The sequence below is a fragment of the Adiantum capillus-veneris genome, chromosome 7 (genome assembly GCF_014529385.1).
Source record: "Adiantum capillus-veneris isolate H3 chromosome 7, ASM1452938v2, whole genome shotgun sequence".
Classification (NCBI taxonomy): Eukaryota; Viridiplantae; Streptophyta; class Polypodiopsida; order Polypodiales; family Pteridaceae; genus Adiantum; species Adiantum capillus-veneris.
In genome coordinates, this window is record NC_140937.1 from 68,929,178 (window position 1) to 68,955,165 (window position 25,988).

Here is a 25,988-nt window from a genome sequence, read left to right on the forward strand (position 1 = left end):
TTCTCCAAAAACACTGAAGACCCAAACCTCGAAACAAGCTAAACATGAGCCAGTACCAGTGAACAAGGTAGGAGATTATTGTGAAGGTGAAGAAGGAAATACTACCCTGTCGGTGGAGTACAAAGAGGTTAAGTCGATAGCAATATTGGATAGCGGGGCAAGAATAGCCATAGCCACCAAAGAAATGTGAGAAAAATGAGGGAAACCTACTCTTTGGAAGACTAGAATGAAACTTCAATGAGCAGATGGGTATCTAGAGAGACCAATTGGCATCCTAGAGCAGATTTTAGTAACCTCTTACGAAATTGCATATGAACATACGTTTGCGATTACGAATTTCGATGAGAGCAATAATTTCGATATCATATTGGGCAGACCATTCATGCATCAGCTCAAAATGGTACAAGATTGGGGATACGACTATATCTATCTAAGGAACAAGGATGTCATTACGAAAATTAGTGTCACAGATCATAGCTATAGAGATGTAGAATGAACCCCAAGAGAAGAACTAAACTCCACAACTGACCAAGAAGCGGGAATACCGGCTTGGCTGCAGAACAAAGCTCACCATTGGACAGGAGAAGCTTCCGAGGGTGGTAGTTTATAAAAGGAAGATTGCATTCTTGATAGGACTACACAAGACGAGGCATATGCACTAGAGCCTTTTCTAGAGGAGATATTCGAACCTTTTGGATGGAAATAGATAGTGGCCACCCTTGATGTGTGTGTAAACGAGGCGACCCTCACCAAATTCTGCGATGAGGAAGGATATTTATCATTCCATTCAAGATGTTGGGTGTAAGTCTAGATGAAATATTAGAATTGGAAGTCCTTGACGAGGAAGGGGTTGCCTATTGCCGACGCATAGTGGATGAGATCTCAATAAGAGACCTTGACCAAACAGACGAAGAAGCTTTCCAGGACTCGGTGGATAAGCTGTTAGAGGACAACACAAACGACGAGCTCTCTAGTAGCTCAAGGATCGACGGGTGACCTACTGTAATTTTCCGAACCAAAATCTTCGAAGGCAGCGTAGATATCGAGGTAAACACATAAACAAACAAAACAAGACAAAAGAAGACTCGGTACCTCTGTTAACTGACAAAACGTAGTACTTAAGGTTAGTAGAAGCAATCAATTGCCTCAAAGATGTGATATCAAAGAGGTACATGAAACCTGACTCAACCAAAACGAAACTGAAAAAGAAGAACACATGAAAACCACAAACGGCGAGCATTTTCGAGAAAGCACCGAAGTTGTCCAAAATGGAGCACAAAAACAAATACAATGAGTTGAAACGAGATTTGAATGAAGTTTGGACAACAAAAATGGAAATTGATGAGGAATCAAATGATGACAAATTTGATGCACCTTCGCACTATAAGAAGTACACTATTCAAGATACCGGCCCACTTGGGTGCACATAATTTAGGCGCTCAATAATACTACAGGCAAGTTGTGAATATCGTTCAAGGCGTTTTTCAATCTCCATTTTTTGTCTCCTTAACTGCCTGGCTTTGTGGACTCGCCATCTCCGTAATTTCTGCCATTGCATGGCCGTAGTTGCATCAGGCATGACTATTAATGCCCGTTTCTCTTCCTCTGCAGGGAAACCGCGATACGAAATGAACAAGTTTAAAAAAGAAAAACCGCAAAAATTACAATGAACTGCTGCTCAGATTTATATTGCACAAAAATACATTTTCATTGGAAAACAAAATGCATGTCAGTTACAATACGCATTTGGGTTTCAAAATGGTCTATCATATACAGTGAAGGGCACAACCGGGTAGGGAGCAATAAGTCTTAACACAATTTTTTGGAAGCTCTTGAGTGGGTGGCTTTCTTTTCACCTTTGGAGCTTTCAGCCTTGTCCGAACCACAGGCTGTGCTTGTAATGTCTTCGGGTACCTCTTCAAGGCCAAATTTTCTTTTCAGCTGAGCTTTACGCAAAAAACCCTCGAGAGGGCTATTGTCACCAACTTCTTGCTCATCTTCTATGTTTTCATTCTTCAAGGTTTCTCCTGAGCCACTAGCCACTGTCTACTGAGAAGCTTCTACTTTGTCAGTTGCAGCAGGCATCGCTGGCACACGAGGCACACAAGTAGCCATGACAAAAAAATTCATCTTCTGAGTTCCTGCTCACATCACCACCTTCCTCCGTTGTTTTCATGCTTTCATTTGGCATCTGCTGGGAGCCCTCATCCACCCCTTCACTCCTTGCATCCAGCTCAACACCCTTCTCCGTCGAAGGGTTCTCACCTGTATCCAGCTCATCACTCTCCTCGATTGAAAGGTCCTCCATTACAGCCTTTCTCTTGCCCTTCGTGTCATGCACACTGCCCACATCACGGAGGGACTGCCCCAGGCCTGCAACAAAAAACGTGGATTAAGACTCATATAAGCATGTCATGTATGCTAGAAAATGTTTGATATGCTATGACTATGTGTGCGGCCTGGCATACATTGGAATCCATTATGCTGACAAGCCCAGTATGCTAATTCAAATTGCTGAGTATGCTAACTAGCATATCCAATATGCTAGTTTGCATCTGGAGATGGTAGCTTACTTACTAGATTTGCCATTATGACAAACTTACTCTAGTATGTACACTGAGCACAAGTATGCTAATTAGCATATTGGGTATACTAATGAGCATACTGGGTATACTAATGAGCATACTGGGTATGCTAATTAGAATACTGGATATGCTAATTAGCATATTGGGTATACTAATGAGCATACTGGGTATGCTAATTAGCATACTGGATCTAATTAGCATACTGGGACTGCTAGTAGCTAGCATATAAGGATTGTCTTCAGTATGCTAATTAGCATATCCATTATGCTAATTAGCATACCCAGTATGCTATTTAGCATATCCAATATGCTAATAAGCATATCCAGTATGCTAATCAGCATACTCAGTACGTGAATCAGCATACCCAGTATGCTAATGAGCATTCCCACTATGCTAATTACCATGCCCAATATGCTATTTAGCATATCCAGTATGCTAATTAGCATATCCAATATGCTAATCAACATACCCAGTACGCTAATCAACACCCAGTATGCTAATCAGCATATACAGTTTGCTAGTTAGCATTTGGATATGGTAGTTAACTTACTAGATATGCTAATATGCCAAACTTACTCTAATATGTTCACTGAGCACAGGGTATGCTAATTAGCATACAAGATATGCTAATTAGCATATCCAATTAACACACTCAATATTCTCACTGGGTATGCTAATTAGCATATCTTGTGTTCTAATTAGCATACCCAGTATGCTAATTAGCATACCCAGTATGCTAATCATCATACTATTTATGCTAATTAGCATATCCAATTAACACACTAAATATTCTAATTAACACACTGGGTATGCTAATTAGCACACCCTGTACAATCTTACCAGATGTTGGTGTGATTGGATGTCTTTGCCCTGTGGGTTTCCAACACCATTCTTGTGGTATCCTTTGTTGGCAGGTCGCAGCTCTACATTTTGTCGACAAGGAGCATGCAGCTGCAAAGCAGAGAAAGTGGTAGCTATGCCCGCAGGGAATCTTGACCGTGGCGGAGATTCCCTTTACTTCAAGTGGCAAACTGCAGCCACTGCACGGGTTGATCATCGTCCCATCGCATACCCCTTCTATACTTTCTATAAAAGTGCCCATAGCCATATTACACAGGGTAGTGGGAATGGGGGAGCCTTGTAGCATCTTTCTCATGTGCATTAGGAGCTGCAGTTGACCTTCACATGCATTCACTTTTGCTTCCCTAACCTCCACATTAATCTGCACACCAAAAAAGAGAGGAGCATGGTAAGTACATAGGTTTGTTGTGCACATATTCCAATCATACGGTAGAAGCATAAAAGTCACGCACTTACACGCTGACAAGTTGAGTCAGCAGTAAGAGTGTCCTCACTGTCAGGAAATGCCAAACCTTTCAATGTCTCTATTTTTACTTTACACTCTATTTCCCTCTTTGCATCCACGCTATCGCTCTGTAGTAACCTCTGTAATTCATTTTCAACGTCGTGAAGCTTTTGTCTCATAGCAAGCACAATTGGGGTGACCCTAGCATTGCTTTCTTGGACAACCCTCGCAGCTTCAAAGTCTGATTTTGCAGTTAGAAGATGTTTTTTTGCATCTTGCAGTTGTTTGCTGAGAATTTCAGAGGCAGCCTTTATGTGCTGCAAATTCTCAACGCCAAAAAATGACAGGCTTTCAGCCTGCTGGTGAGTGCTGTGGCGAGAGATGGGTGTCTCCGTGGTATCCTCCTTCATTTCAGCTTGCGCCTCCTCGATGTTTAGACATACATTGTGCATCCTCCACTTTTCGACATGGGCCTCGTAGTACCCTTTCTCTCGGAGGTCCTGCAAATGCTGGACAGCGAATTCAGCCCAATTGAATTGCATGGCTGAGCTACTTGCAATTGCCGTCGGGCTGAATTCTTTTACAAACCCCTTGGCGAATGCAGAGTTGATCTCCATGTTTGTTGGGGGCTTCTGGTACACCTTGTAATGCAGCTGCATCACCTGGTCGGACATATCAATACGCAAACAACTGCATTTCATGCGATAGTGACTACGATTCTTTGACTCTCTGAAAACATTGAACCACTCCACATCAATGATTTGATCCCATCTCACTAGTTTGGGGTTGGCACCAGCCAGGGAGAGGCCATGAACATCATTGAACTCTTCTACTGTAATACAGAACTTGCTCTGTACTGGGACTGTAAACTTTGGAGCTTTCCATCGGCCTGCACACCCCCAATGTCACAAGATTAGCAATAGGAAAGTGCAGTATTGAGCACTTCCTTCCAATTTCAAGGTTCAAATCAAACACTGGTTTGTGCTTCTTGAGCCAGACTTCGACTTGAGCGATTGTATCTCAAGTGACTATTCACAAGATGTCCTACTACTAAAGCCGACATCAAGGGACAACTCTCTAGCCAAGACAGCAACAACAACTATCCTCGCAAATCATAATGAGTTAGAGAGAGAGAGAGAGAGAGAGAGAGAGAGAGAGAGAGAGAGAGAGAGAGAGAGAGAGTACCTGAGTCATCCTCCCCTTTGTATGCAAGGTCTTTGCCAGTGGGGATGCTGGGGAATCAAAGAGCTTCACCCTTTTTCGGGGCGGAGAAGAAGCAGCAGAAAGTTCAGGGGTCGACTTTGTCCTTGGTTCTCTCTTACCTTTGGCCCCTGCGTCCCGCTTCTCTCCATGCATGTTGACTACCCCACTCCGCTTCTCTCCACGCATTTTGACTGCCCCACTCCCCTCAGAGTAACACTGTGTAAATGGTCAGGAAAGTGGATTTAGGGTGGTCTCCCTATTTTGAAATATTTGATGGATTCCCACACGTTTGAAAAGTTACACTCTCATTATGCTTACAAGATATGCTTGTTGCCACATGATAACTAGCACAAAAAGCATGACAAGTTAACATGCTTATACACAACAGCCTTTCAAAAATTGAAGCAGAAACTAATTTCTGCTCCAATTTTGCAAGCCCCTGACTGGAGAAAAATCTTCCATGTTCATGTCGATGCATCATTCTATGCCCTAGGATGCATATTAGCCCAACTGGGAGAGAAGAAAATGGATTTTCTCATTTGCTACTCTAGTCGATAGCTAAACAACACAGAGGAAAATTATACCACTACGGAAAGAGAAGGTCTGGGAATGATATATGCTGTCAAAAAATTTAGACACTACCTTCTTGTAAAAAAGTTTGTTTTCTTTGTGGATCACCAAACACTGTTATATCTAGTAAACAAACCTTGCAACACTGGAAGAATTGTTCGCTGGTTTATACTACTGCTTGAGTTTGACTTCACGATAGTCGTAAAAAAGGAGACTACACACACATGAGCAGATCATCTTTCAAGACTGTTCCATGGGGAAGCACCTGAGGGTATTGGTGATGATCTTCCAGATTCGTATTTGTTTAACATTGAAATGGTAGGGTTGAGTGAAGAGGTCATTCCTCTACTCACAATCGAGTCAATACAGGTAGAAAGACAAACCATCAATTATACATCGAACACGAAATCTCCAGCTTTTAGCAGGACGATTGTACAAGCATGGTAAGGATGGGATTTTGAGACTATGTGTACAGCTTGAAGAATCAGACTACTACCTCAAACAACTCATATACAAAATATGGGGTTTCACAATGGAGAAGCGTAAACATGCAAACGGCTAAAGAGACTCAAGTCTACTGGAAAAACATGGAACACAGTGTCCATACATATGTAAAATCATGTGATATCTGTACAAAACAACCTCCAGTGGAACATGCCACCCTATTTCGAGTAGTACAAGCACCCAAAATGGAGTGCTCACATAACTGAGTAGTTAAGAAACAAGACCTTCCCTAAGGGATGGGGCAAGGCAAGAATGAAAACCGTAGAAGAAGAGGCCAAACACACTATCTGCTAATTGCTAACCAGCTGTATAGGCGGGGAGAAGACAAACAACTATGATTGTGTGCTACAAAAAGTGAATATTACATTATCCTAGAGCAAGTGCATTCAGGTCAACCAGGGGGACATTTCTCTGCTGATAAAATGGAAAAGATAGTGCTACACTGAGGCATATGGTGGCCAACACTATTTAGGGATGCAGAGACCTATGTCAAACGATGTGATGAATGTCAACGCACAAAACCACCCCTATGGAGAGATGAAATGCCATTAAGGCCAATGATAGGGGTACCCGCTTTTGCCAAATGGGGCATCGACTTTATTGGTCCCATCATACCTTCGAGATACAGGTCACATTCACAATACATCATAGTAGCAATAGACTACTTGACGAAATGGGCGGAAGTGAAGGAAACATAGAAAAATGATTACAAACTAGAGCTCAATTCCTTTTCAAACATATCTTTACAAGATATGGTCTACCCATTGAAATAGTGAGGGATAGGGGAACACACTCTCTAAACAACGTCATTGAAAGCCTCCTTGACAAGTTCATGGTGGTCCATCGCAAATTAACACCCTTTAATTCACAAGCTAACGGGCAAGTGGAGAGTACCGACAAAATCTTATGCATGGTACTCACCAAAATAGTGAATGAATCACGAAATGATTGGGATCAAAAGCTACACACAACACTATGGGCTTACAGAGTAGCTTTTAAAACTTCCATCGGGATGACTCCCTTTAACCTGGTGTTCGGGATTAATCGATTCTACCCATGGAATTCTTGATCAAAACCCTACACATTGCAACACAATTAGGGTGGACGGGCCACGAGCTATCGAAAAGACTAGACACCTTGGAGCAATTAGATGAAACCAGAATGAGAGCGATAGCTGGGATATATGCTCAGAAAAAACAAATTAAGGCTTTCCATGATCAACATGTGATTAGCAAGGAGTTCAAAAAAGGGCATTATGTTTTAATGTATACCCTCAAACAACACTCCAAAAAACTCAAAAAGCGAGGGATGGGGCCTTTTGTAATACATGATATATCACAAAGCGACACCATCAAGCTTGCAACATTAGCAGGTGAGGAGATGCCTAATTGGATGAGTGGCTATAGATTAAAAAAATATCTTCTTCCACTGACACCAGATGAACTCGAAATAATACATGCAGCAGATCAGTGCAGAAGTCAAGCACATGTATTTGAAGCTCACCAAACAGATGTGCCAACTACAAGCACGGGAAAAGCAACACAAAATCTCCATATCCAACCATGACATCCATTTTGGAGTCGGCCAAGGAAGAAATTAAGCGCTCGATCTCATAAGTCAAAGACCCCTCGCACAAAGAATATCTGCAGTATGAATTGAAAGTGCTGGAATCGGCTGCCCTACTCATGATCACTCCAGATTAGGCGGTAAAAAACCTCGGGCATGAGATGATCGCCCTGACACTAATGTGGCAGGAGGCTAGATTATGGAAGCAAAGAATGCTACCTGACCTTGAACCAAAGAGCCGAGGGGATTATGGGGATGTTCTTGTCACTGCAATTCATATTCAGACCACTATTGACAATCAACCCCTCTGGCGAAAGAAGTGGTTTGAGCAACGACCAACAATTGAAACCTACTACAAGAATGCTCCACAACACCTGAGGACCCAACTTACTGCCCCATCAATATAGAGCGATCCTGGGACAACTTCTACTCTTGGCAAAGCAAAAGGCCGACGGTATTGAACTACTCAGTTATAACAAAGCCAATCAATAACAACCCCCCCGTTAGAGAAGTATATAGTTCAGACACTCAAAGGGGTCATTAACATGATGAAGGAGATTCCAGATCTCGCATGCCAAATGATCGTGAAAATTGCCAAGATGCTAATCACCTGCATAACGGATTTCAATGATATAGAGGTAGTGGAGCATCCCTGACAGATTTTTGTGGAAGGCATAAGAGGGCTCCGCTAGAATATGGAGACAGAAATCCCAAGCAAGAACATCATTGTTAACTGAGTCAACGTTAGTTAACAAAAGCTGCTAAAGATTGAAGACGTACGGATGCACATCGAAGATCAAAGTGAAGAAGCAGTAAAGATTGGAGTTACACATTTTTCTCATTTTTCCAAAATGGTTACATATTGTAAATTCCAAATTTATTTCAAGCCATTTTAATACTTTAATGTGTTACAGGCTCAATGGGAGTTCCAAGTTGTAAAGAACAGGTCAGTCATTGTACCTAGGTTGTAGATACAATAAGTGTGGAGTCTCAAAGGTCTTGGGCGCCGAACATTACACATTTTAGACCTTGGCTAAGGTATAAAAGCCAACTTTGTAAAGATTTTATTAAGTTTTTGGATAAGAAATACACAACGTGAGCTAACGACGCTCACTTCTCTCCTTCTCATGCTTCCTACTTCCTCTCCGGTTGTCACATTCGATTGCGTTTGTTGCATTGCAACCGCAGGTAAGAGCTCTACGTATTGACGTAAGTCGTTCACAGTATTTTGTAGCTTTTGGCGTCGCCGACCCGTGGCCTAATTTCATCATAACTAGGAATTTACACTTTTAAATGGAAAACTAAGCATAGGTGGGATATTGGGGCATCATTGCTAAGCATTTAGATGCATTCTGGGTCGAGGCTCTCAACATCTACTTGCTTGGGGAAGGAGAGGGAGCTCTTGCACTTTGCCTAGCACACAATGAGAGTGATTGTGAGTGTGTGTGGGTGAGTATACCCCCTAAGCAACCCCCTAGCTTGCATGGTCGACCCCCCCTTGTAGCTCATGATGCAAGCTCATTGGATCCCTCCAGGCCTAGCCAATCACAAGCAGGAGCCATTACAAGCAACAACGGTAGCCTTGGGACAAGTGTCCCCCTTTCCCCTTTGAGAGAGAGGACTTGATAAATGCAAAATCAATTAATTAAATATCCTAAATTATCATTGGACCCCTTGGGTGGCCAACCAATAGGCTTCAGGCACACCATGAGGGCAACATGAGGAGGAACTTGACAAGTGTCCTTGCTGCCTCTTCAAGCTGGGGTTTCCCTTGTGTGTGTGTGTGTGTGTGTGTGTGTGTGTGTGTGTGTGTGTGTGTGTGTGTGTGTGTGTGCTCTCTCTCATCCCCCCCCCCCCCCCCCCCCCCCCCCCCCTTGTAGGCTAGCCCCCCTCCTTGTAGGGATCTTTTTGACTTTGGATGAGTAATCCCCTTAGTCATCAAGCATGACAAAGCACTTGAAGTAGGGGGTGTTCCCACAAGCATCTCAGGCAAGCTTCTCTAGGCACCTCAAGCACCTTAATCATGCAGCAAGTCAAGCACCTCAAGCATGGAGCCAGTCAAGCACCTCAAGCATCTTAATCAAGCACCTCAAGCATGACAAGCACCTCAAGCACGACAAGTACCTCAAGCAGGACAAGCACCTCGAGCTTGGGTTGGGTTCCCACCTCAAGCTCAGCCCTAGCTTTCCTAAGGTCAAAGGACTTTTACACACATTATTGGAGGTCTTCATTGAAACTAACCTTAAGGTCTTATTCTCCATTGGATAGCCTTGCTCTTTGATAGACCATCTCTCATTTGGGACCCTTTACTATTGGCCCCGTGTTGAGATAGATCTATAAGCACATATCTATATCTTAACACTTGTTCCCGTTTATTCTCCCACATTAAGTGATCAAGTTAAAATGAGAGGATCATTTGGGTTGGTTAGATATTAGATTTTATGACATTACCTCTCTCTTGAAATCATAGTCGTCCTCGACTATGAGGTAGAAGAGATAAAGCCGTAGTCATCAGTCAATTTTACTTAGCGGGTAGAGGATCCCTTTTTACCCTACGACATCTTTCCAAGATGGATGACTAATCCATTTTGTGCTTGGGAGACATAGCTGCCGCAAGCATGTTTGCTCTTTAGTCCATTTCATTCTCCCAAAGTAGAGTGACAAATTCTACTTGGTGTTTGAGGGACGTCGTCATCACAAACATGATTGTAAGCATGCATACTAGTTAAATTTGTGCACAATTAAAAAGAGGAGTAGTCTTATAAGAAAAAAACATGAGTCATTTTAAAAGAAATTTGTACATTCGCTTACTCTAATGTAGCATTGTAAGCATTGACAAGGTTCATACTATCCTTAAGCTGTATTCCTTGCATCCATCTAGCATCTTCAAAAGGATAATTTTTTAACTTAATAAGATACCGTCGGATAATCTTACCATGTCGTAGTACCTTGTCTTCATGCCGAAGAATAGCTTCGGGTTGTAGCACCTCTTCTTGGTCTTCAATTTCGGGAGGGTCTGCAATAAATAGTTCAGTTGGTGGCTCTCCTTTATAGGGCTTAAGTAGGATTACATGAAAGGCATTGTGTATAAGCCAATGGTTGGGCAACTTGAGTTGATAAGACGTCTCATTTATGGGCTTCAAGATTTGGAAAGGACCATAGTATCTTTTTGCTAGTGAGTGGCATAAAATGGTAACCATCTTTTTGCAACATTTGTCAGCCTACTCAACGTCCTCTTCCTCATATGTGTATATATTTTTCTACGCTATTAAGTTATCCAGAGTAAATTCCCCCTCTTCGTTTAACCTTTGTGGCGACACATACATTATACTCTTCCCAAAAATGTCACCTTAGTCATATATTTATATTACCACCCTTTTCTTTTTTGCTTTGTAAATAGAATAAGCATACAATAACCAACTATATACCCCCAAACTTTCTTACCTCTTGTGAATTAGTAGTAGAAAAATAATATATCCATCTTCCACCCCATATAGATAAATTCCCATGGAAATCAACTCTCCACTTGTCTTTACCAAAGATTATGGTCCCTCTCTACAAGTCTTCTATGCCCCCTACATAGGTGGCCCAATATCTCTTAAGAATATACATATAGTTTCTCTTCTTTCAAAAAAACTCCAATTGTATATTCTTTTCACAAAAAAATAATATTGGGCCCTCCTCTATTTGTTTAAGCATCATAGCCTTTTGAAAAAGCATGATTCCCCTTGGATGCATACAAGCAAAGGGCCCATACAAGAAGACTTGGAAGCAAAAGGTTCCCTAGCCTAGTGTGGACCTTCCAAACCTAATTCCTTGGTGCATGGGCATGAAGAATAGTCCAAATTCAAATCAAACATGTTGAGAAGGTCAATTTTGCCTTTTGAAGCATGTCATTCTGAGCTACAGGTAAAAAATTATGGTCAAAATAGTGTAAATCTGTCAGATTCGCAGCAAAAGGGAACTGTAAATCAAGTAAATCAAGAGGGTGAGATATTATTTTTCCCCTACTCATCTTCTAGAAGAGCAATGAGTGTTCAAGGTCACTTGCATGTGATGGGACCAACCTAAATATGCTTTCTAAATGCCAAGACAGACAAGTTGAGATACCCCGCAGGAGCCACCCGTAGGGCCTTATGGTGGGGCCCACCTACATTATGCACCCTTATGGAGCGTTCACGGTCTAAAATGATATTTTTGGTGAATAAATAGTCCCTTTTATGTCCAATATTCAATGAGTGGTCAAAGGACACTTAATTAGGTCTAATCACTTACTCTAATTAAGTGTAGCATAATCCCACTCCTACACAACTATAAATAGCCCCCCTTGGAGAGACTCAAGGACACACACATATATTTTCAACTTCATGTTGTTTCTTGATCAATAGTAGAGAAAACCCCAACTCTCCCTCTTTCACATCCTCCCTCCTAACCCTCCTCTTTGGAGGAAGTGCAACTCTATTCTCCACTCTTTCCATTCTACAATCTCTTACTCCATCAACCCAATAAATCATTTGTAGCACCTCAATAACTTGTAAATACATCATGATCTCTCTCATGGTTATGTTAATGATCATGAAATCATCTTCAAAACTTTCAAGTGTCGCAATTCGTGATGGTTAGCCAACGTCTGTCCTCCCCTAAAAAGGTGTGCAAGAAATCAAGTAAGTGTTCTATTCTCAATTTACCATTGGTTTGTTTCTCCACACTTATTCAATTGGTCTAAAGAAATTTCTCACTCCAACTCTCTTTTGCTTCATTACATATGCATGTGGCTACCTCTCATGGTGATTTTATTTGTGTCACGGCATTGCATAGATAGAGATGAGCTCTCTATGCAAAGTGTGTTAGTTTGATGTAATTGATTCTCTTGTGTGTTTGAGAGGCAAGTCTTGTGCGCATGATTTTTTGATGAGTGCTTGAGAGAGCAACAGTTTGGATGTATTATGGGTATTCTTATGGGGAGAAGGTGAAATGCTATTCCACAAATTGCATATTGCATTTTGATGCACAGCATTGGGCTGCATAATCGTTGATGGTGTTCAAGTGTCCAAAGTGTATATAGAGTAAGGGGGTTTTCAAAGTGTGTTGCTTGAGTGGGTGAGTGCAAGTGTTATTTTGATTGGTTTCCTTCTCCACTCCCAAAAGAAGATGGTGCCCCAAGTAGTGTGCGTACCTCTTTACGAACATTTTGTGAGGGTAGGCCCATTGGTTTGGGTTTAGAGGCCCCATTTCAAAAAACTCGCCCTCATAAAGTAGTGCCCCCACTGAGGAACATATTTCCAAGTTACCTTCAAATTTTTTAGTGATGAACAATGGAGTTCCCATCTATCCATTTCATTTTGCACAACACATTAGAGTAAATGTTCACATAGATAGAAAAGTCTTTTTCCAGCAACGCATTGTTTTTATGTTTGGTGCAAAAAGACTTAGAGAAATACTGGCATCACCTAATCCAATTATACTTCCAATCATCAATTATGAAACTTCTTTTGATGTTCACGTTTTCATTTTGTTTTAAAGGCAGGAACAAGGAGTGGTGAAGGGGTGCTCAAGGGCCATATGAAGGAACGAGGTCTTCAAACCAACAACGAGGAGTAGCACATGAATCACGATCAAAACAATGAACCTTTTAGGCCTATTGCTCGGCAATCCATTCATATAATCATTGCAACTAAGTTTAGGTTTCAATCTATCATAAGGAGGATATTTGGATCCACTCGCCTCAATGAAATCAATGCTTCAATTTATTCATTTATTCTACCTATGATAAAGTACGAATTAACAATGGATGTGTACATCTTCATTTTAATGTAATCAGATTTATAGTGTCAACAATCTTGTGCGGCCCGTAAGAGAAAAGTTTCTTTAAAAAAAAGAAATTTCAAAAAGTCTAAACAAAATGTCAAGTTCTTTTCCCACGTTCTATGCAAGAAATGGGGAAGATGCGCAAGAGTTTCTTGACAACTTGGAGATGGCACATCTCATATCCGGGAGAGATGAAGAGGAAGTAAAGCTACGAGCCTTTCCGTTGGTTCTAAAAGCAGAAGCTAAAGCATGGTATGAGACCTTGCAACCCCAAATCAAGTCCAATTGGGAGAGACTGCGAGCAAGCTTCCTCTCCAAGTTCGGGCAAGGTGATACTTCTGAAGGACTATGGAAATGTCTTATTGGACATAAGCAGGTATCACTTGAAGACTATCCCTCTTATGAAGCAACCTTTGTCAATCTATGGGGTAGGTGGGAGTCTACATTAGAAAATCATGGTGGTGCACCTAACTTTCTAAAAAAAGAGAGATTCATGGTTGGCTTGTATCCACTTTTAAAGGCTAAAGTAGAGCTAAAATTCCCATCCACCTTCGAAGAAGCACGTGAGGTAGCCATCATCAAGTTTAGAAAACTACAGTTCCAAGCACATAGAGCAAGGGGTTTGAATGAAGTGAGTGAGAGGGAGTCTTCACAAACCATGGAAGCACCAATTAGGGCCCCTCTTGCACAATCTTCACAAATAGGAGATAACTCTCAACAAGAGGTTTTACAAAGGCTAACTCAACAGCTTGAGAACCTCACTCTGAATCTAGTACAGGGCCTACCTCAACAACGACAACCAAGAGAAGGGAATCGCAATCAATGAAGACAAGCTCAAGAGTTGCGATGTTGGAATTGCAATGAAATGGGCCATGGCATGTACAATTGTCCACATCCAAGGCGACTTCCGGGAGACATATATCCCCCCAGACCGCCTCCTCTCACTGTGCAGCAAGAACTAGCTCAAGGCCCACAAATCCTTCGTCGACCACCACCACCAGCAAATATACCTCCCGTCCCACATGAGGAGGAAGAAAGAGGAGTCAACATCATCAAGCTAGAAGAGGTAATAGATGAGCATACTCTAAACTTTGATGTTATGCCGGCAGAAAAACGCACAAGAGCACATGATAAGGATGAAGACATGAGAAGTGAAGGAACAAATTCAGCCAGAAGGTACAAGAAGAAGAAGTCAAAGATGGAAGAAGCTGAAAGTAGCAGGAAGAAAAGATCAAGGCGAAGGGAAATTGGTATCAACGACTTCCCATTGGGAAAGGAGCTAGAGCCCTACAACATCCTGGAGGATTTACAAACCCAAAAGCCAAACATCTCATGGCCTCAACTTCTACACCTATCAGCCAAAGTAAGAAGGCAATGGCCAAAGTTGGTAAGTACAAGAATTCCAAAAAAGAAAGCAAATCTTTCCATTAAGGTTGTGGCCTCAAAGCTACAAAAAGATGTGGAACCCATTGTGGATGCTTACATAAGGGGTAAAAAGGTGTCTAATGTATATGTTGATAGTGGAGCTCAAATGTGTGTGATCACGGAAAAATCAATGAACAAGTTAGGGCTTGAAATTACAAAGTCCTCTAATTGTCAAGCTAGGCTAGCCAACAACTCAAGTGTGAAGTGTTTGGGGATCATTGAAAATGTAAAAGTCTCTGTATGTAACATAGATGCACGAGTGGATATGTATGTCATGCCAGCTAAGGGGGAGGGCTATCCCATCATCCTAGGGAGGCCTTGGCTCATTGTTGTGAATGCAGATCAAAAATGGGGAAGTGGTCGTTTGATTCTTAAGAAGGGTCAACCGGTGGTGTATGATTGGCGAGAAGGAAAGCAACTAGATATCAACTATGAAACCACGGCAGATGAAGAGAGCGAGGAGGAGAGTCCTTACTCAAGTGATGAGGAAGCATCAACCAGTGCATCAACCAGTGAAGAGGAGTCTTCTTTGGAGGTAATGGGAATTGTATTCAACGCCAACACTCAAGATGTTCCTGTAGAAGAAAAGCCAACAGACAATCACACACGAGGGGATGAAAGATGCCACCACCTTGAAGAAGGATTTGAGAAGATGCTTGCAAAAGATCTTACTTGTGAGGAGAAGAGGTCCTACATCAATATGTTAAGGAGGTATCCCAATTTGTTTATCACTGACTACTCACAAATAAGAGGTGTAGATGTAATAGAGCATCGAATTGAATTGAAACCAGGGACCAAACCCGTGGCTCAAAAGTTAAGGCGACTAGGATCTGTGCAACAAAAGGCTCTCCTACAAGAAGTGAATCGACTCTTGAAGGCTGGCTTCATCTATCCAGTATCCAACTCCGAATGGGTATCACCTATTGTAGTCACTCCCAAGAAGAATGGTAAGTGGAGGGTCTTCGTGGATTACAAACCCCTCAACGCTGCGACAAAGAGGGACCACTTCCCTCTCCCTTTCCAAGATGAAATTTTGAATGAAGTAGCAGGTCACGAATGCTACACTATGTGTGATGGGTATTCATGATATTTTCAAATTAGAATAGCAGAAGAGGACCAACCAAAAACCACCTTCATCACACCTTGGGGATGTTTTGCATTCAGAGTAATGCCTTTTGGGCTCACCAATGCTCCTAGCACCTTCATGAGATTCACAATATTTGTATTTCAACCATTCTTTGGAAAATCTATAAGAGTCTTTATGGATGATTTCTGTATTTATAGTTGTAGATCACTTCACTGCCAAAAGGTTGAAGAGGGGCTTAAGAGGCTCCATCAATTTGGGGGACAACTCAACCCAGAGAAGTGTCATATTGGTGAATCTCAGGTGGTTTTGCTAGGCCATGTGGTTTCTTCACAAGGAATTCAAGTGGATCCCTCTAAAGTAGAGGCCCTTTTGTCATTATCTCCACCAACAACAACTAAGGAGCTAATGACCTTCAACCACAAAGTGAGGTACATGTCTCGCTTCATCCATCTCCTAGCAGAAGCCATCGCCCCTTTGCATAGGTTGGCAAGCCAATCTACATTTGAATGGGGGAGGTAACATGCAAAATTTTTTGAGGAAGTGAAGGGCATTCTTAGCTCTCTCCCAATCCTAATGCCACCAGATCCAAAGGAGACCTACTATGTCACTCCAAGTGTAGGTTTCGAAGCAATTGGTGTTGTTTTGATGCAAAAAGATCCTAAAACATCATACATGAGGCCGATCTATTTTGCAAGCAAGGTGATGACTCCGGCCGAGAAGGGATACACTGAAATGGAGAAAGTGGTCTTTGCAATCTTGTTTGCGGTAAGGAAGTTTTGATCGTATCTTCTCCCTGTGCCATTTGTTTTTCTCACCTTAGAGCACAATCTACCATATGTAGTACAACACATGAGCCTCTCATCTAGAATAGCAAAGTGGGTGCTTGAACTCCAAGAATTTGAATACACTTTCCTTGTAGAAGATAGCACAAGAGCAGGACTTGCAGACATTCTCACCTACAAAGTGAGAGAAAGGGAAGGATCACGACTACAAAGAGAGGAAGGCTAAAAACAGTTCAAAGTGAAGGAGATTGATAATGCCCATACTTTATGCTCTGACGGAGCTTATCAACGCCAACAAGACAAAGCAGCAGGGGGAATCATCATTTTGAACCCACAAAAGGAGGTAATGGTTAGAAAAGGTATCACTCTACCCAGTGTTCACTCTAACAATGAGGCTGAGTATGCTGCTCTAACCTTTGGGTTAGAAGAATGAAAAGAATTAGGCATACAAAGACTTATTATAAAAGGTGATTCTTTGCTAGTGGTCAGGCAAATCCAAGGGACTTGGAGGTGCAAGAATCGTACATTGTTTGAGTGGCTTAGTAGTGTAAGAGCTTTGATGAAGGGTTTTAAAGCAACACAGGTACAACACATTGTAAGAACTCATAACAAGGAAGCAGACTTACTCGCAAATGAAAAGCTTCAAATGGCGGTAGGAGGTGTGAAACTATATGAACCCAAATATCAAGGTCAAGAGGAGCTAAAAGACATTATCTTCTTTCTACAAGCAGGTGAGTGTCCCAAACACTTAGACAAGGTGCAAAAACATAGACTAGTTAAGAAGGCCACACCTTACCAGTTGATCGGGGATGATTTATATCACAAAGGGAAATATTTGGTCTTGAGGAGAGTACCAGGTGTGCAAGAGATAGAGAAAATTCTTCTTTCATGTCATGATGATGTCTGTGGTGGTCACTTTTCTCAAGATATTACAAGTAGGAAGATTTTACAAGCAGGGTTTATTTGGCCAAGCTTACATCGTGATGTCCAATATTGGTGTAAGGCATGTAAGCCATGCCAAATTGCTGGGGATAGACGACTAATATATGAGCCTCGAGTCCCAATAATATCTTATGGCCCTTTTGAAAAGTGGGGTGTGGATGCAATAGGTCCCCTACCTCGTACTTCTACAGGGAAGGTTTTCATCATCATGGGTGTTGACTACATGACACGATGGGCGGAAGCAACAAGCACAACCCGAATCACAGCTGAAGAGGTATCAAAGTTTATTTTTGATCATATTTGTAGTAGGTTTGGAACACCCCTAGAAATCTTATCAGATCGAGGCCCGAGTTTTAGGGCTGACCTTCTGAATGATCTCTTGAGGAGGTTAAAAGTGAAACACCTGTATTCCACACCCTACTATCCTCAATGCAATGGATTGGTGGAAAAAGTGAATGGAATGATATGTAAGATCATTTCTAAGCAGGTTGTGGACCGGCCTAATGATTGGGATCGCCATTTGACGGCTGCTCTTTGGGCGTATAGGACATCTTTCAAGGTATCTACCCAATTCACCCCTTTTCATCTAGTTTATGGACAAGAGGCATTTCTCCCCATTGAGGTAGAGCTCTCAAGCTTGCGCGTTCTTTCAAGAGTGGCAAAAAAACCAAAAGAGGTTCTACATGAAAGGATATTAGATCTCCAACGACTTGAGCTAGATAGAGAAGAGTCCATTGATCAGTACATCACCAAAGCGACAAGCCAAAGGGATAAAATCAACAAGAAGCTCAAGGGGAAAGGATTGAAGGAAAGTATGTTGGTTCTTCTCTATGATAACCAACTTGATACTCGACTCCACAAAAAGTTTTTGCAAAGATGGGAGGTACCTTTCATGATAAAAACAAAGTTTGGGAATGGTAGTTACAGATTAGCAGATTTATCAGGAAAACTCCACAAGACCAGAGTCAATGGATGGAGATTAAAGCCCTACTTTCAACGTATCAATCCGTTGATATGCAGTCATCTACCTACATCGTCTAAGCTTCAAATTGACATGGCTCCCTTCGGCTTGGCAAATGCTCCACCTATTTTTAAAGCTTTGATGTGCAAAGAAGAACCAGCCTTGGAATCTGAACATACCCAAGGCAACCCTCCCATCTCCGATTTATGGGATTGAGGTAATGAAAAACAGGTCTAATGGAGTAAAAGAGTGCATGACACTCCTCCTATTGAAAAAAAAAAAGTGGAAAAGGAAAAATGAAAAAAAAAAGAGAAAAAAAAAGAAGAAAAAGAAGCAACACCGTCCTCCTAAAGATATGAATATCTCTAGGCTTGGGGGAGGGCTAATATGAGTGGCATAAAATGGTAACCATCTTTTTGCAACATTTGTCAGCCTACTCAACGTCCTCTTCCTCATATGTGTATATATTTTTCTACGCTATTAAGTTATCTAGAGTAAATTCCCCCTCTTCGTTTAACCTTTGTGGCGACACATACATTATACTCTTCCCAAAAATGTCACCTTAGTCATATATTTATATTACCACCCTTTTCTTTTTTGCTTTGTAAATAGAATAAGCATACAATAACCAACTATATACCCCCAAACTTTCTTACCTCTTGTGAATTAGTAGTAGAAAAATAATATATCCATCTTCCACCCCATATAGATAAATTCCCATGGAAATCAACTCTCCACTTGTCTTTACCAAAGATTATGGTCCCTCTCTACAAGTCTTCTATGCCCCCTACATAGGTGGCCCAATATCTCTTAAGAATATACATATAGTTTCTCTCCTTTCAAAAAGACTCCAATTGTATATTCTTTTCACAAACAAATAATATTGGGCCCTCCTCTATTTGTTTAAGCATCATAGCCTTTTGAAAAAGCATGATTCCCCTTGGATGCATACAAGCAAAGGGCCCATACAAGAAGACTTGGAAGCAAAAGGTTCCCTAGCCTAGTGTGGACCTTCCAAACCAAATTCCTTGGTGCATGGGCGTGAAGAATAGTCCAAATTCAGATCAAACATGTTGAGAAGGTCAATTTTGCCTTTTGAAGCATGTCATTCCGAGCTACAGGTAAAAAGTTATGGTCAAAATAGTGTAAATCTGTCAGATTCGCAGCAAAAGGGAACTGTAAATCAAGTAAATCAAGAGGGTGAGATCTTATTTTTCCCCTACTCATCTTCTAGAAGAGCAATGAGTGTTCAAGGTCACTTGCATGTGATGGGACCAACCTAAATATGCTTTCTAAGTGCCAAGACAGACAAGTTGAGATACCCCGCAGGAGCCACCCGTAGGGCCTCATGGTGAGGCCCACCTACATTATGCACCCCTATGGAGCCTTCACGGTCTAAAATGATATTTTTGGTGAATAAATAGTCCCTTTTATGTCCAATATTCAATGAGTGGTCAAAGGATACTTAATTAGGTCTAATCACTTACTCTAATAAAGTGTAGCATAATCCCACTCCTACACAACTATAAATAGCCCCCCTTGGAGAGACTCAAGGACACACACATATATTTTCAACTTCATGTTGTTTCTTGATCAATAGTAGAGAAAACCCCAACTCTCCCTCTTTCACATCCTCCCTCCTAACCCTCCTCTTTGGAGGAAGTGCAACTCTATTCTCCACTCTTTCCATTCTACAATCTCTTACTCCATCAACCCAATAAATCATTTGTAGCACCTCAATAACTTGTAAATACATCATGATCTCTCTCATGGTTATGTTAATGATCATGAAATCATCTTCAAAACTTTCAAGTGTCGCAATTCGTGATGGTTAGCCAACGTCTGTCCTCCCCTAAAAAGGTGTGCAAGAAATCAAGTAAGTGTTCTATTCTCAATTTACCATTGGTTTGTTTCTCCACACTTATTCAATTGGTCTAAAGAAATTTCTCACTCCAACTCTCTTTTGCTTCATTACATATGCATGTGGCTACCTCTCATGGTGATTTTATTTGTGTCACGGCATTGCATAGATAGAGATGAGCTCTCTATGCAAAGTGTGTTAGTTTGATGTAATTGATTCTCTTGTGTGTTTGAGAGGCAAGTCTTGTGCGCATGATTTTTTGATGAGTGCTTGAGAGAGCAACAGTTTGGATGTATTATGGGTATTCTTATGGGGAGAAGGTGAAATGCTATTCCACAAATTGCATATTGCATTTTGATGCACAGCATTGGGCTGCATAATCGTTGATGGTGTTCAAGTGTCCAAAGTGTATATAGAGTAAGGGGGTTTTCAAAGTGTGTTGCTTGAGTGGGTGAGTGCAAGTGTTATTTTGATTGGTTTCCTTCTCCACTCCCAAAAGAAGATGGTGCCCCAAGTAGTGTGCGTACCTCTTTACGAACATTTTGTGAGGGTAGGCCCATTGGTTTGGGTTTAGAGGCCCCATTTCAAAAAACTCGCCCTCACTAGTTTAGCATAATACTTTTGATGGCCCGTAGGATTTTTGCCCGTGGTTTGCCGTAATCGAGCCTTAGGAAATTTGAGTAAGACCCAATCATTTTCTTTGAACATTAAACCTCTTCTGTGCTTGTCAGCAGCAGCTTTTTGCCTTTGTTGAGAGATGGATATAGCCTCCTTAATCTTTTGAAAAGATTCTTGTAGGTCACGGCTATACTCATCGGCGGCAAAGATCTTCCCATATACTTTGAGTAGCAAGGGACTTTTTGGTCTTCCCTCAATGATCTCAAAAGGTGCTTTCCCCGTAGAAGTATACAGTACAGTATTATTGTAGGCATACTCTACAAGAGGTAAGTACTTTTCCCATTGTGAGTGTTGATCTACTTCAGTAACATAAGTCTTGAGTAGATCGAGTATCGTAAGATTGGCTATCTCACTTTGGCCATCCGTTTGTGGCTGATAGGCCGAAGAGAAATTCAATCTTGTTCCTAGATTTTCAAAGAGACCTTTCCAGAAATTACTGGTCATTCTAGGATCTATATCTGACACGATGGATGTGGGTAATCCATGGTGCTTGAAAATCTGAGATATGAAGAGAGTTGCCATTTGATGTGCCTTAAGAGTCTTTTTGACAGGAATAAAATGTGCTTGCTTACTAAACCTGTCGACTATTGTCCATATTCCAGTGTTCCCATGGATAGACTTGGGTAATCCAAAGATGAAATCCATGGATATACTCTCCCATGGTGAATTTGGAATAGGCAATGGCTGGAGTAATCCAGGTTGCTTCCCTCTATCATACTTGGTCTTTTGGCATACTACACATTTTGAAACATACTCTTGTATGTCCACTTTCATTGTAGGCCAATAGAAATACGTCTCTACTCCTCGAAGAGTAGGTTGAATACCTCTATGCCCCACATATGGAGGAGCATGGGATTCATACATAACTTTCTCACGAAGGGAATGGGTAACACATAGCCTATTTCCGTGGAGAAGATAACCATCCTGCAAGGTGAATGGTTCCTCTTTCTTCCCCAAAGCAAGGGCTGACATTATGTCTCTAAAGTCAGGGTCAGTAGCATACTCATCTATCATAAAGGATAGATTATTGTGAGTAGATATAGACATTGCATTGACCTTTGGTCGTCGTGAAAGTGCATCGGCCACTTGATTGTGCTTACCAGCTATGTGAGCAATATGGAAATTAAATTGCAAAAGAAAATTTTCCCACCTCATTTGTTTGTCGGAACGCTTGGTTTGCGTCATGAAATACTTGAGACATTGGTGGTCGGTTCGTAGGATAAATAGAGTCCCCAATAGGTAGTGCTTCCATGTGTCTAGGGCATGTAGAACAGCTAAAACCTCTTTCTCATAAATTTCGAAGACTCGTTCATCAATATTGAGCCTTCGGCTCTCATATGCTATGGCATGCCCTTCTTGAAGCAAAACTGCTCCAAGGCAATCACCACAAGCATCACATTGGACCTCAAATGGCTTTGAGAGATCCGAAAGCACGAGGACTGGTTGGGAAATAAGCTTCTCTTTGAGATTTTCAAAAGCATTTTGCTCCTTAGCAGTCCATACAAACTTAACGTTCTTCTTAGTTAAGTCGTGTAGTGGTCCTGCTACTTGAGAGAATTTTGCTATGAAGCGTCTATAGTATGCACACATACCAACAAAGCTTCTTAGCTCATGTAGATTTCTTGGGTTAGGCCATGCTTTTATTACCTCTAACTTTGATGGATCCATTTGGATACCATTTTTAGAGATAATATGACCTAGGTATTGAATCTCTTGAAGGAAGAATTCGCTTTTCTTTTGGTTGAGATAAAGCTTGTTCTCCCTCAATGCTTGAAAAATCACTTGGAGATGTTGCTTATGTTCCTCCAAAGACTTGGAGTAGATGATGATATCATCAAAGAACACTCCAGTGAATTTGCGATATGGTCTAAAAATTTTCTCCATCAAACGATTGAACGTAGCTGGTGCATTAGTCAAGCCAAAAGGCATGACTAGATATTCATAAAGACCAAACGTTGTGCGAAACGCTTTCTTTGAGATATCTTCATCCACTATCCTTATTTGATGATATCCACTCTTAAGGTCAATCCTACTGAAGTAGGTAGATCCTTGTAGCTTATCAAACAGATCTTCTACCCGAGGTACGGGAAATCTGTTTTTGATAGTGATATGGTTTAGTGCTCGATAGTCTACACACATACGGTATGTACCATCTTTCTTTTGCACTAAAAGGACTGGGGAACAAAAGGGAGAGAAACTAGGCCTCACCATCCCTTTGTCTACCAGCTCTTGTACTTGCCTCATGATCTCCTCTTGTTGAGCTTGTGAGACTCGATAAGGAGGTATGTTAGGCGGTGAGCTTCCTGGAAGGAGCTCAATACGATGGTCATCATCCCCTCGTTTTGGAGGTAAGTCCATAGGGATATCATCGATGAACACATCTTGGAATCCTTGTAGAAAATTAGACAAGTCTAACTCTTCTTGATTCCCATTATTTACATTTGATGAAACATTAGTATCTTTTAGAGACTCTTTGACAAAAATCATGTACGCAGAAACTGAGCTCTTGATTGACTTATCAAAAGAAAGAGGATTTACAAGTGTAATAGTGCGACCACGCTCACTAACATCTATATACATGTTCTTTACCCTGTAGGTGAAGTAGATTTTCCTTTCAGGGAACTTCATGTTGGCTGCCATGCGATCAAACCATGGCACCCCTAGGATAACATCCTCATGTTGGAGAGGGGAGATGAAGAAGTCTTCTTTGTCGACATAGCTTTGGACATGAAGCCTCAACTTCCCAATCAAGGGAGTAACGGAGGCTTGTTGTCCCTTGAAAGCTGCATCAGCCACTACTATATCTCCCATCTCAAAAGCTTGAATGCCCAACTTGGTGGCCAACTCCATTGATATGAAGTTGAGAATAGAGCCAGGGTCAAACAAGATGAAGGCATCGTGCTCTCTTACCTTTCCCCAAGCATAGGAAAGTGATAATCCTTTGCAATGAGCATCCTCTTTTGGAGCTTCGATGGTGGAAGCTCTAGGAGTCTCATTGCGAGTATTCTTCTTGGGGCAAGAACGATAGCCATGTCCTTGCTCCCCACACTTGAAACACTTATGGTCCTTGCGAAAAGCTTCAAGCTCTTCAGGGGAGAGTTTGTTTTTGCCTTTGTAAACTCCCTTCTCCTTGGACCGATTGTTGTTATTGTTGTTGTTGTTGTTGGAAGTAGCTTGGGAATTGTTTTGAGCATTGGTTTTCCCCTTTGCATCATTTTTATCTTTGTTTTCCATGGGCTTGACATTACGTCTAGCCCCTTGATGGAAATTGATGTGTGAAGCAACCATGGTGCGATAGATTACTTCGGTAATAGTACCAGGCCGTTAAGAGTTGATGTATTTGGACATCTCTTCAGGTAATCCCGCACAGAATTGCTGTCTTTGCTCGGAAAATTCTATCTTTTGAAAGACAGTAGCTTTGAGATGTAAATCCCAAAACTTGTCTACATATTTGTGGATAGACTCATGGGAGAGGAGCTTCAAGTTGTGCCATTCGGTAAGCACTTTGTCCTTTGCATCGCTTGCAAGGAATTGCTTCATGTTGGACACTCGTAGAGTTTTCCATGTCTTTGGGGCTTCTCCATTGCCACGAAGGCTAGCCCACCATTGACGAGCTGATTTTTGGAAGTGCATAGCTACATGGCGTAGCTTGGAGGACTCTGTGAAGCCCTTGTCCCCAAAGGCCGCATCAAATTGCTGGATGAAGGCCAACACTTTGTCGGTAGCACCAAAGGTGCCATCATAGGTGAGAAAAGAGATACTCTTTCCTCCCTCCTTGAACTTCTTTAGCTTTTGTGACCTTCACCATTCAGGAAATGATTTGCGATGTCCTCCCCTCTTGTATTCTCTAGGAGAATAGCCATAACTTTCGTCAGAAGAGCAGGAACGTGAAGAAGAAGGAGAACAGGGTGATCTCTTCCTAGCCCTTTTCTTACTTTGTTTCCTCTCTTGCCTTTCACAGTGATGAGGAGAAGGACTATGTGTTGATCTTTTCCTCTTGGGAGGAGTAGGCGATCGTCTAGACCGCCGTCTTCGTGGAGCCACGTCTTTAGAAGAACTTAGAATTTTATTGCTTTCTTTCTCTTTGGATTCTTCCTCTCGAATGGGAGAGAGTCTTCTTTTGGGGGTCTCTTCAAGAGGCCTCCTGAGCTCTCTCTCCTCTTGGAGAGGAAGGGAAATTCCATAAGCACAAAGTTGTTGCGTAACTTTGGCTTGCAAAGCAGGGTTGCCCATAGCTTGCTGCAACCTAGTGACGAGATAATTCACAAACATGGGAGCATCATCATTAGCACCTTCATGTGCAAAATCAAAGTTATCAATGTTCATTCTACTCTCTTGATTATTGTGAGCCATGTTAACAAAATTTATGTATGTACTTAGTGTATGCTTTGGCAATTCAAAACCTTAGTTGCCACTCCTCTTAGCCTTTGAAAATTGGCTCTTAAGTATATACACCCACGGCTTAAAGTGGTTAATTATAGAGAGTAGAAGAGTAGGTCGAACATAGCAGAGTTGCCAAGGGTTAGCTCCTTTCGGACTTCTTATGGCTCAATAATGGTAAAGCCGTAGGCAAGTCTAGAAAGACTCCATTATTAAGTCCAAAGCTCCCAAGGTGTGCACCATCCCCCACATAGTGGGCTCAACAAAACCGATAATAGATCTCAGCTCCACTTACCCTATTATAATTAACAACATCAACCATTTATAGGC

The 25,988-nt window shown here is 41.6% G+C and overlaps 1 protein-coding gene across 1 annotated transcript in view; it reads left to right on the forward strand.

The window, feature by feature from the left end:
* The first annotated feature begins 792 nt into the window (after positions 1–792).
* The window catches only part of LOC147454012 (uncharacterized), a 72,023-nt gene continuing 46,827 nt past the window's right edge, over positions 793–25,988 (forward strand). The window contains exons 1-2 of the mRNA XM_086517003.1: positions 793–992; positions 18,088–18,661. Coding sequence (XP_086373129.1) covers positions 793–992; positions 18,088–18,661 — 774 coding nt within the window. The remainder of the gene's footprint in view (positions 993–18,087; positions 18,662–25,988) is intronic.